Genomic DNA, 12,707 nt, shown 5'->3' with positions numbered 1-12,707 from the left:
CTTCCATTAATATCCCCAATGCTTTCAGATGTTTCATGTTTAGGCTGATTTGTTCTTTCTCTTTTAATTAAGTAGGATATACTGGCAAAGATTTACCCATTCCAATCCATCTAAAAATTTTTTTGCTGGGATTCTAAGTCCATAAACCTTTCACTAGGGATTTCTTAATGTAACAGCAAAGAGGTCTGGCTAAAATGACTGACGTGACTAGCAGCTAGCAAAGTTGAAAATGGCCCTGAATATCTGCCTTTCCGATAGACAGTTCTAGAAATTGACATTAATAATAAAAGACTAAACTGAGCAATAAATCTACAGACTGCAAACACCTTCCTGGGGGGAAAAAGAAACCACGGCTAAAGGTTCTTAACTTCCGAAAGTGCAGGATCTCATTCAAAGGATCTAATTCAAAATACGCTCGATCACAGCTGCATTATAGTGATCAGATGCGGGAGAAAGATAAGAGGTAATCCAAAATTAAGATATTGACAAAAAGCAGATGTATAAAATACATATATTCCAGATCCTATGAATGCTAAACCCCAGCACAAAGCAAGACATGAAATTAAAAACACCCCCCCCAAACAATTCTTCCTAATGATAAAAACAAGGACTGTGGGGAGTTATAACACTCTCCAAAACAATCTACAATCATTTTTCCTGAAGGAAAATAATATATTATTATCCACACCTGGTGTTCTGATGGTTCTCTAGAAGACAAATGAAATTACAACCAAAGGGTGATGATTTTAACGTACTAAGATTTACTCATTCTTCATCTATGCCATCGTTATGTTACATTTGATATCAATATTCCTTTCACAAAACTTGCAATCATAATTACAAAATAAAGCAGCAAGTCTGTCTTCTGAAATTTATTACAAAATCTTTTTACACACACACGTTTGTGTGCACACACATGCACATGCATGTGGAAGTGGGTATGTTTTCAAAATCTCAACTTCACGAACACAACTAAGGGGGACAATAAAGACTGGAGGAAGTGACCCACAAGCTGATCCTTAGGGCCACATGGAATACATATCAGATGAAGCACAGGGGCATATGGAGAACTGAGTTCAAGAAATAAAAAGCAGGCCCCTTTAGTTAAAACACAGAATATAGAAAGAAGATTAATGTGGGCACGGGTCATTACTTTTTTACCTCCCATTTTTAAAAAACATTAATAATTTGTGGAAGTAATTATAAATGGTAGCAATTTCGGAGAAAAATACAAATCAAGACTTTAAAAAGAGTACTTTATACACAATAGGCACTTGAATGTTTGTTGAATGATATTCCTACCACTTAATAATGTTAACCAAAATGTCTGTTAGATATGTAATTTAGCTATGTATTGAGTTTTCAGAAGATATATTTTAAATACTTGTACAAAGTTCATTCCACAGAAGGCTTAATCACTAGAATATAGCACGTAAAAATTTGCCTCTGTAGTGTGTCAAGTTTTTCTCAATTTCTTGAAGCTCCTTCAAAGCCTCTAGCCAAAAAAGCAAAGTCATGTCTAGGCTAGTACTTAGTACCTCGAGTCCTCGAAGCTGGGTGTGCTGGTTAATCTGGTGGTTCAACTGCTGCAGCTCTAGTCTGAGCTGTTCTCTCTCAGCAGAGGGCAAGGGCTTCCCATGACTGGCCACCTCCGACATGGACAATCTTTCCCTTTGATGGGAAAGCAATAAAAGAAATTGAAGTACAACTACTATAGCCAGAATAACTGAATAGTAAGAGAAAACTCATTTAAGAACTCTGTTAAGGTTCACAGAAAACACTCTGTCCATACTTTTGAACCAGTAATACACCTACTAGGTCTGTATCCCAAAGAAATCAAAGGAAAAGGACCTACATGTACAAAAATATTTATAGCAGCTCTTTTTGTGGTGGCAAAGAATTGGAAATTGAGGGGATGCCCATCACTGGGGAACGGCTGAACAAGTCAACAAGTGTACAACTGTGATGGACAACAGTACAATGTGCTATAGAAAAAACATGACAAAACCTTTATGAACTGATGCAAAGTAAAGTGAGGAGAACAAGGAGATCATTGTGCAGAGTAACAGCAATATTATAATGATGATGAGCTGTGAAAGACTTGGCTTTTCTGATCAGTAAAAGGATATGAAACAATTCCAAATGACTCATGATGAAAAAATGCTATCCACCTCCAAAGAGAGAACTGATGAACTGAAGTATAATTTTTGTACTTTCTTCACTTTTCTTGCCTTTAAAAAAAATTGTGGCTAATATGGAAATGTTTTGTATGATTTCACATGTGTAATTTAGATATTGCTTGCCTTGTCAGTGGGTGGGGGAGGGAGAGAATTTGGAAAAAGGAGAGAAAATTTTAAAAGGAAAGTGCTAACAAAGAATGCTAAAAATAATACATCATCACAACATGCAGAGAGAGAAAAGCAATCCACACCTTCTCCATTTCCCGTCTCCCCCGCCCCCCCCCCAAAAAAGAAAAAGATAGACAGACATACCTTTCAGTGAAGTGTCCCTGAGAAGGCATTGTTTGGTGAGGGGAATATGGAGAACCTCCCCAGCCACCATGAGCTCCATATGGACTGTAATCTTTAAGAGAAAGAGAGATTCAGGGAATATCCAATTCCTGTTTGTTTTTCCTTGAAGCTACACTTAAGTTAGTAGCTTCCTAGACAGCCTCAAAAGTATAACACAATTTCCTAAACATCAGATAAATTCAACACTGAAAAGCTAAGAATACTTCAATACTAAATAAACAAAAATATTTCATCTGACCCTCAGCGAATTCACAAACACTCACCAGAAATACTGATTGATTTGGTGGAAGTCCCCTGAGCTGCCAGAGCCTGCATTGGGCCAGAACCCTGATACATGGTCTTGGAAGTTCGAGATATGGCGCCAAACCGGGACACTGTGGGCCGGTCACCAAATGGGATGAGGTCATCATCACTGGTTTCTGCAACCCTTCGCTGAAGTTCTAGCCGCTGATCTCTTACACTTTTACTTTCCACATTCTGGTAGACACAAATCAAAAAGATGAAAGCCCATTGGCATCTTAAGTTTTTTCTACTATAATGTTCTTTACTTCCATAAGACTAAAAATACTATAATGAAACTAGAAAGATGAGTAGAAGGATTCAGAAGTGCTCTATATTTTAATTCAATATAGAATTACAGAATGGCAAAACTGGTTCTGGATCCCCTAGTCCAGGTTTTCTTAACTTTGGGGTCCATGACACTGCTTTTTGGTTCTGCTTGTAATTCTATGTTTTGTATTTTGGGCATTTAAAAACATTATTCTGAGAAGGTATCCATGACGCAAAAAAGTTTAACACCTCTGCTCTGGTCCAATAATAAAGACATGAAGGCAAAAGTAGAATCCACATGACTAGTAATTGATGAGACCATTTCTTCAGTTTTCAGAGAGCATTTTTGCTAGGGAATAAAGAATGAACCAGGTCAGGGTCCTTAACATTTTTTTGTGCCAGTGTTCCCTTTGGTAGTCTGGTGGAGCCTCTTTTCAAAAGAATGTTTGTTATCAACATTCATAATTGAAGGAAATGCTAAAATTCAGTTAGAGATGGGTAAAATTCATGGTCTCCCTGAAATCTATCCATGCCCTTTCCTGTGGGGCCCATAGATCCCAGTTTGAGAACCCCTGAGCTAAAATGAGCAACCCAGAACAATTTCCATAGACGAGGGTGTTTTCCAAGACTTGCTATAGGAAGCTTTAATGATTGTAAAGCCCAAGAGCTGAACCCTGAGTGCCACATTTCTGGTCTGGGAGAGCTTAAAGTGTGGGGAATGTTTGTCCAGCCAGTTGAGAGGTGGGAGGGAGACTTGTTTTCGTTAACATTTCTGTTACCCACATTAAGATCTCTTTCTAGTCACTGCCACAGCAAGGATTCTCCTTCCTGACAGAAGGTAAATTTCTTGAAGAATGGTCTCTTTTTTTTTTTTCTCTATCTTCTCAGGACCTGGCACAGAACCTGCATAAATGCTTGTGGATTGCCACCAAGTTCAGGAAATGTTTAACAAAATATACAATGCAACACAGATAATGGTAATTTGTGGTAGGTCAAAAAGAGTCCTATAAGGATAAGTTTCTATTTGAGTTGACATACCAATGCCCAACATATCTATATCATCCTACAATACTCCAAACAAGTAGTCATAAAGCTTCTTCTTGAAAACCTCAAATAACAGGGAATTCACTATCTTAATGCTGTTATCTATTCCATTTGGGGGGCAGCTCAAATTGCGAGAAAGTTATTCCTGATACTGTATAGAGATTTACCTTCTAACTTCTACTCATTGGTCCTAGTTTCTTTCTCCTGTAAATACCAAAAATAAATCTAATTTCTCTTTTCAAATAACAGGGCAGCAATTAGCCTATCTAGACTTCATACAGAAATTGTTCTAAGCACTGTGACAATTAATGAGTTACTACCACTCACATTAACTGTAGCAATAGTATGATTTACATTTCAGAACTAATAAAAAATTAAAGCTATAATTCAGTGAAGACAACAAATATGGGTCTTGATCAAAGACAACATGCATATCAATTTCGTCCCAGTTGCTGGGGAACTCAACTTCTACAGAGGCAGACATCAAACAGCAGGGAGAGCAGAAATGAAACGGGAAACTTGGATTCTAGGTGGCAAATTCTAAAGCTAGGCCTTCCCCAAATGAAGGAATGCCTGGCAAGGCAGAGGCCAGAGCCCCTGAAAGGAAAGGGCTTAGGACTGCAAACTGGTCAGACAAGTCTGGGGATGTACATACTGTCATCTCCACACTGCCAGCTGCAACGGCATCTTTGGGCTTTGCATCTTTGGTCCCAATGTAGGAGCCGATGGTGTCACATGACCAAGGGGAGTACTGGCTGTAATCATTCCCTTTGTATTTCCCAGCGACTTTCAGGTCATCATCCAAATACTGGAAATGAGAAACAGGACGAAGCTGTAATCAGGGAAAAGATGAAGCAAGGGCATTTCCAAATAATTTTTAGTTAGAAGTAAAATGCTGGCAGTTCTCTGGGATAAATGCTTTACATTAGAGAGTTTTTATTTATTGGCACAAATTACGAAACTGTTTTTATATTCTAAATATCTTAAGTTCAAGTCAATACAAATAAACATAACTGAATTCATGACTAGTTTTACTGCCAATGGTGGTAAAGAGGATTTTAATACCAACCATTCTCATCAAAAAGAAAACAGAAAAAATGATCCAATTAAAGAATCATGTTTTGTAGTAAAAAAAAAAAAACACCTTACCATGTTACAAAAGTTTTGTAATTTGATAGAAATTTCATAAGTTGTTAAAATACTACACCTTATTTATATGCCCAAATATGGATAAAAGTCCAAAATTTGACGAACTGGAGAGATAAAACCAAGAGCATTTGACTGATCTGAGGCCTCTTAGAAATTCAAAACAGAATGTGAGCTCAGTCAGTCAGAAAGTAGCTCCTAAGTATCTGTGCTAAGTACTACGGATATAAAGAAAGAAAAAATCAGTTGGGGGAAGAAACATGAAAACAACTATGTAAGTATAAACAAGATATATTAGAGAGTAAAAATGAGTTTCTTGGTTTCTGCATTCCCAGACTTAGCACAGTGCCTGGCACAAAGCGCTTAAAAAAAAGCATGTTGGTTTTATCGACTAACCAAAGGAAAGACAAAAGAGCAGTGAGGCGCGTGTGCTGGGCGTGTGGGGGAGGTTCTGTGTGTGTGCGTGCACACTGAGGCGCGTGTGCTGGGCGTGTGGGGGAGGTTCTGTGTGTGTGTGTGTGCACTGAGGCATTTGGAGCAAATGGACGATGTATGGTCTACCTTACCAAATCATGACACCCTATGGAAAACTCTTTATATAATAGTAACAGGTAACACAGATTCCCTGCTTTAAGGTTTGCAAAGTGCTCTACAATTGCGATTGTATTTGCAAACATCTCATTTTATCCTAACAAACCTAGAAAGGAAGTGCTATTATTATTTCCATTTAACAAATAAGTTTGATAAACCCAGGGTTACACAGCTAGGTAGGATTTGAACTGAGGTTTTCCTGCCTCTAGCTCTAGCCACTACGCTGCCTAGCTGCCTTCAACACATATGAGATTTACATTTTAATTTTCTGAAGAAGGATCGAAGTCTGACCTATACTGAAAGACAAGGAATACAATGGAAAGGATATTAGTATTAGAACCTGAAGACAAACCAGAAACTGAGGTCCTGGAACCAATAGTACTCAATATGTACTAGCCTGACCTAGGAGGAAAGCATGTGTGCCAAGGGTCTGCAGCACTAGGCTGTTTACATCAACTGTTTTTAAATCAACTTTATTATAAAGAATTCAATTCAATAAACATTTACTAGGTGCCTACTCAGCACCCAGCACAAAGCAAGACAACTAAGGACACTAAGTCCCTGACAAGGAGCTGACATTCTACTGAAGGAAAACAACATGGATGAGAACGCACAAAGTAATTTCAGGTGAGGGGGAGAGCATTTAAAGGAGGTAGCACTTGGGGTGAAGCCTGAAACAATCAAAGATGGAGCCCATTACAAGAGTGTGCATTATGCAAAGGCAGAGTATAAGAAACAATGGTGGGAAAGGCAGGATGGAACACAAAGTGTTATGAGAGAAAAATATGCAATCATCCTATAAAGATTAGATAACGATTGCAAGGGACTAAAATCAAACAGATATTAGTGCATTTATATTTAATAGCAGAGGCAAGAAAGAGCCACCAAAGATTCTTGAGCAGAGAGTGACCTGATGAGGAACTGTGCTTTAGGAAAATTAATTCAACAGCTGTGTAGAGGTGTCAAATAAGCTGCACATGCACCAGAACAAGATTAAAATATCAATGAGAAACGTTTAGCAAAATAAGTGAAAATACAATTCAACCAGAGAGACAGAAGAGAGAGAAAGGAACAAATAGACGTTACAGAGTTAAAAGTGAGAAGACCTGGCTGTGATTAAATAGAAAGAGGAAGGGGAGAGAAGAATGAAGAGTCAGAGATGATTTTGATCAGAACAATTAGAGTGCTCTCAGGCAAGCGAGGGTCGGGATGGAGATCACAGGTGGTTTAAAGGGAAAAACCCAGTGAGTTCCATTTTGAACATGTTGAATCTGAAATACCCATGGATCCTCCAGGTGGAGCTGTCTAGCAGGGATATGGAATTCAAAGAGATGAAGAAACCAACTGCCAGTCATCTGTGTAGATTTGAGAATTAAAACTAGAACCACCACCGAGATCACTGAAATAGAGTAGAGAGTCAAGGGCCCCAGAAACAGAGTTCTGGAATACCCAAAGCACAGAGGGTTCAAACACGGATGAAAAACCTGTAAAGGTGACTAAGAATGAAAAGCCACCTAACTCTCCTCCTCCTCTGTCATATACCCTGTAATCCAACGACAGTGGCCTCCTCCTTTTTCTGCTCCTAAGACTCCATGTCAGGACCCTGGGCATGTTCACCAGCTCTCCTCCATGCCTGGGATTCTCTGCCTCTTTATCTCATCTCCTGGCTTCCATCAGAGATGGAAGAAGACTTTCCCATTATCCCTTATTCCTGATGTCTTTTCTATGTTGATTATCTCAAATTTATTCTATGTATGGTTTGTTTATACACAGCTGTTGCATGTTCTCTCCTCCATCAGACTGCTGAGGTCTTTGTATCTTCAGTTCTTAGCAGAGTGCCTGGCACATAGTAGGCACTTAATCAATGTTTACTGACTTGATCAGGAGACAAAAGTGTCATGAAAACCCAGAAAGAAGAAAGCATTCAGGAAAAAGTAAAGAAGAGGTCAATGCTCTTGGAAGTCAAGAAGGCCAAGGGCTAAGAAAGGGCCAAGAAAGGACCATGGAATGTAATAATGCAATACTGGTGACCTTGCACAGCCAAGTAGTATAGTTATAAGGGAGTGGGATATGACAAGGAGAGGCCAAGTATAGGAGAAACATTGTTTCCTTTTAGATTTTTTGTTTAACTAAAGAAAGCCATCAAAAGAATTATGTGGGATAGTAAAAAAAGACCTGGGTTCTAGTCCAGTTCTGCTTGTAACTTGCTGTGTGATTTTGGACAAGTTACCTCAGATAAGGAAATTATTTTCTTGGATCTCAAATTCCTCATCTAGAAAATGATGAGGCTATAGTAAATAAAATTGTTTCTTTTAAAAATATTACATGGTGGGGCGGCCAGGTAGCACAGCGAATTAAGAGCACCGGCCCCAGTGTCAGGATGACCTGGGGATCGAATTCAGGCTCAGACACTTAGCACCCACCCAGAAACACCTGGCCGTGTAACCTTGAGCAAGTGACTTAACCCCAATTGCTTAAAAAAAAAAAATTACATGATTTCTTTTAATGTACTACGACACCACAAATGATGATTTGGTCATCAATATTAAAATTTCTACTGAAGGTATATCAGCAAAATTTCTGTGGGACAGCTCTAGGTAAAAGACTCTGAGTGTCTGGAGTCAAGTCAGAAAAGCAAAGTCTAGGCTGAGTGGCAGAAACAGGAAGGCATCTAAGACACTGGGATGTTCTCAACTACTAAACAGCCAGAAAAGAAAATTCTCAGTGCCAAGATACAGGGTACTATCAAATGGTGTGAAGGATAGGGCTTCTTCAATGAAAGATGCATTGCTGTCTGTTTGGCCACTGCAACCTGCAACTGAGTACTTCCAATGGAAAACTGAAAATCTCCAGCTGAAACCTCTAACAGATGTTGTCATTTCCCTGCCCTCATTAGCCCTCCTCTCTGGATTCCATGTGCAGTGGTGTCCCCAGTAGGCATATATATCATAAAGGCTGTCTACTGCCCCTGGGTTACACTGCTCCTCCTGCAGCTGGTCTTCTGTTCTGGTGCATTTCACCATCATCTTGAGGTCCACTGCTCTTTCTGCTTTTAATATCTCCAGAAGCCAAGAGGATATTGGGGCTGGGATTTTATTCTTTTTTTCCCTCCCACATCCCCGCCCCCCACCAAAAAAAAAACACAAATCAAACCAAACCAAAACCAAAAGCCTTGATTCAAGGCTGTCCTGGATGTGTGAGGCTGACTTTCAGATAACTAAAGCTAATGTAATATTGAACTGCAATTATAATTGCTGACCTGTACAGGAAGATGCTAATCTCATGATCAATAAGTAGTAGAGGGGCTGGTTAACAGGGAGCAGATGGAGTGCTAGCACTCCTGGAATGGAGTAGCAGTATTCCAGAACATTTTCAATTGTTGCTGTTACCAACGGGAAAAAATTGTTATTGTGTGGATTTTAATAAGAAAAAAAGTATAAAATATTTTGACTTCACTGATTACTTTGTATGATCTATACAATCCTCATTAATCCAAATAGAACTGAATATAATAACTTTTCTTCCCTAGGTGGGTCAACTCTAACTTCATCTTGATTATTACTGGTAATCTATCTGAATCATATTTATTTTAATTTTACCTAAGACAAATCAAAACAGCCATTTTGATTGCTAATGAAAAACTGCTGAATGAATACTGTCAATTTGCTTTCAAATAAACAGACACTGAAGATTTAAGACCATAATGCTTACTTCCTCTGGATGGAATGAGTGGGGCAAGGTTGGTGAAGGTGCAAAAGGAGGTGGGGAGATGACTTTTCTCTCTTCTAGTTGGGCCATGATTTCCTTCCGTCGTCGATGTAGCTCATCTAGACTAGGGTGGGCCTGGGGGGGAGGTGGTAGTCTGTTGTAAGGCTCCTAGAAATGAAATGAAAAATTTAGAAATGACTTAAAAAACCCACTGAATATTTAATGGAAATTTAAATAGCTTTGGTACATGCATTTTATAACATTTGTTTTAAATGCCCCCCCCCTTCAGCTGTAAATACATAATCTAACAAACTTGATGTTCAAAATTTAAAACCAACCAAAATTTGTCAAAGTTCTCAAAGAGAAGGAGGCTAGATTTCTTACTGTCAACTAGGTAGCTGTCAACCTTCTATTACATTGAAATTTTTTTATTTTTTAAAAAATGTTGAGAAATTAAGAAAATGGAATTGTGGCCAAAAAAGAAAGAAAGAAAAGGAAACATGGCTTCACTTTTAATAACAAATTAACCAAAATTATTAAAGTATAAAAAGAAAACCTGATAATCTAATAGTTGAACCTTTTCATATATTTCAAAAGTTAGATTAGGTAGTGAGATAATAGTGCTAGCTAACCTATTCAAAAGACCAGAGAATCATTTGAAGAGACTAATTCATTAAATAGTAATTTTTTAAAATTGTCATACTCTGATATATGGCGGTCTTATCTGACTTGGATGTGGACCCACTGGATAATAACTCTCTATTTGCTGGTATCTCTCTCTGGACTCTGGTACATAAGGTGAAACAGCTGCAGGTGGAATCTCAATGGGTACGGGGCTTTCCTGGAAAATCTCCTCTCGTGGATAAGACGGAGTAGGGTACACACGACGGCCATCATAATGTGGTGGGTACATGGGTGGGTACTGTTGTGGCTGAGTCCCATACTGGGAGTTTACTACACGATCCTGGAGGTAAGGTGAGTAATGATCCAAGTATGGAGGACCAGGTTCAGGAGCGGATGGTGGAGGTCGAACAAAGCGAGAGACACATTGTGGGGTTGGAGTATAGTACATCCCTATAAGTATAAAACAAGCACCAAAAACAATATTTGTAAGCAAATCTTCTAGTGAGAAATGGACTTTAATTTTTACCTCTTTAACCATCATAAAAAGAGTCATTAATTTACTCCTTGCATTACAAAACAAATTGACAGCAAGACAATCCAGTAAAATGTGGGAAAATGTTCAACTTGAAGACAGTAGCAAAGCTTTGAAGTATGCTCGCTCTGACCACTTAACCACTGCGCTTTCCCCTAATGTCCAGTGTGGGCTGTGCCAGACAGTCAGAGTGGTGAGCTCCTCCCCAGGGGCAAATACTCCTCCCTCCTCTACTCCTGTCTCACATTTTAGCCCAAGCAAAAAGGTTTACTATGTATCTAATAAATAAAAATTCATTTAAAATTACTGCTTATTTTATATTTACCCCAGTCTTTTTATTTTCTATTTCTGTATATATGATTAAAATAATATATTATTACAGAGTATGTGCACACACACACATATAGTTTTTAAATAAAAACTTTTATTGATGGTGGTATATGATCAAATAAATTTGGAAATAACTTCAAGGCTAGAGGTTCACTGTAGAACACTACTAAACTATGATCTTAGTGCCAGGAGATGGGGAATAAGTCTTGTGCTAAAGAATCAACAGGTTGGCTGTGATGACCACTGATTCAGAGATCTGTAACCCACCTTTTAAATGGGCACAGATGGAAAAACCACAACAATGACATAGTTCTAAGTTCCATATATGTTACTTTAACAATAACGAGATTGGTTCTTTGCTCAAATAACCAAAAAGGTATACATACACTGAACTAAAAGGAGTTGAAAAGCATCAAAACTACTGCTTTAAAAGCAGGGAAGAAGGAAGTGTGTAGTTAATGCTAGCAACAGCAGCCTATAAAAATGCCTATAGTTGGGGCAGCCAGGTGGCACAGTAAGAGCGCCGGCCCTGGCATCAGGAGACCCTGGATCGGTTCCAGCGTCAGATACTTGGCACCCACACAAAACAACTGGCCATGTAATCTTGAGCAAAGTTACTTAACCCCAATTGCTTTTTTAAAAAAAATGCCTATAGTCTACTCTGATTTAAAGATGGTCCATTTTCACTGTTACTCATTTCATATTCACAGACATTAAGCTTTAGTACCATTTTAGGCTTCTCTCTATAGAATCCTCAACCCTGAGAATCATTTTAAGAGACTATTTCATTAAATTCATTCATATTTTTAAAAACAGGCTTACTGTGATAGATGGGAGGTCTTATCTGACTTGGATGTAGACCCAGTGGAGAGTAACCCTCTATTTTCCTTCACTAAGTCAGTTCTTACTCCAGACTTGCCTGTTTGTTAGCAGTACCACTCTTTTACAAGTCATCCAGACTTAAAATCTGTTCTGTATCTCTGGCCTCCTCTCTCTGCCATAACATTCAATCAGGTGCCAAGTGTAATAGATTCGATCTCACTCATGTGTGTGTGTTAGAGTGTGTGTGTGTGTGAGAGAGAGACAGACAGAGAATGAATGTATATATGTGTCTGTATACACCTACACGCAGGGGAACCAAGTCTGTGAAATCAGTGATACAGGGGAATTCTCAACTCCCTTTTTATCAATGCATTTTTACACCTGCGAGTGCTAATATTCTCTAGGCCACTGAGGCATTAAATGTCATATGGTCAGTATGGCTCAGAGAGTGTTTCTGATTCTACAACAGGCTAACTACTACATCACACACATTTTTGATTCGCGTACTCATCCGAGGTCACAAAGCTAGTGTTTGCAGAGAGACGGAAACCACATCTTTTACTCCATGCCCAGCACTCTACTAGGATGATGATGATAACAGTAGTGACAACTACTGCAGTTAAAACAGGTGCCACATAAACAGTACTTGAGGTATGCAAAGCAATACACATTATATCATTTGATTCTTAAAGACGTAAAATTGTAGTGAAAAAATACAAGCTCTGGAGGCAGAGAACCTGGATTCAAATTCCACCTCTGACGTTTATTACCTATGTGATTTTGGGCAAGGCATCTGTACGATGAAAGAGGTCTCTAAAACTGTTTCTAAA

General features: G+C 38.7%; 1 protein-coding gene across 6 annotated transcripts in view; it reads right to left on the bottom strand.

The window, feature by feature from the left end:
- The window catches only part of RC3H1 (ring finger and CCCH-type domains 1), an 82,868-nt gene that overhangs the window by 10,572 nt on the left and 59,589 nt on the right, over positions 1–12,707 (bottom strand). For 4 of the 6 annotated variants that reach the window (XM_069065542.1, XM_069065541.1, XM_069065543.1 and 1 more), the window contains exons 12-17: positions 10,273–10,643; positions 9,573–9,737; positions 4,780–4,956; positions 2,795–3,008; positions 2,493–2,583; positions 1,539–1,671 (exon numbers count right to left, since the gene is read on the bottom strand). In XM_069065542.1, the coding sequence (XP_068921643.1) occupies positions 1,539–1,671; positions 2,493–2,583; positions 2,795–3,008; positions 4,780–4,956; positions 9,573–9,737; positions 10,273–10,643 (1,151 nt within the window). The remainder of the gene's footprint in view (positions 1–1,538; positions 1,672–2,492; positions 2,584–2,794; positions 3,009–4,779; positions 4,957–9,572; positions 9,738–10,272; positions 10,644–12,707) is intronic. The other 2 variants (XM_069065545.1, XM_069065546.1) reach the window with 1 other exon arrangement.

The sequence above is a fragment of the Petaurus breviceps genome, unplaced genomic scaffold (genome assembly GCF_028583685.1).
Source record: "Petaurus breviceps papuanus isolate PSGF00001 unplaced genomic scaffold, PetGlider_PUasm1.0 90692, whole genome shotgun sequence".
Lineage (NCBI taxonomy): Eukaryota > Metazoa > Chordata > Mammalia > Diprotodontia > Petauridae > Petaurus > Petaurus breviceps.
The sequence above is the reverse complement of the archived record's forward strand: the minus strand, read 5'-3'. Positions and strand labels throughout refer to the sequence as shown.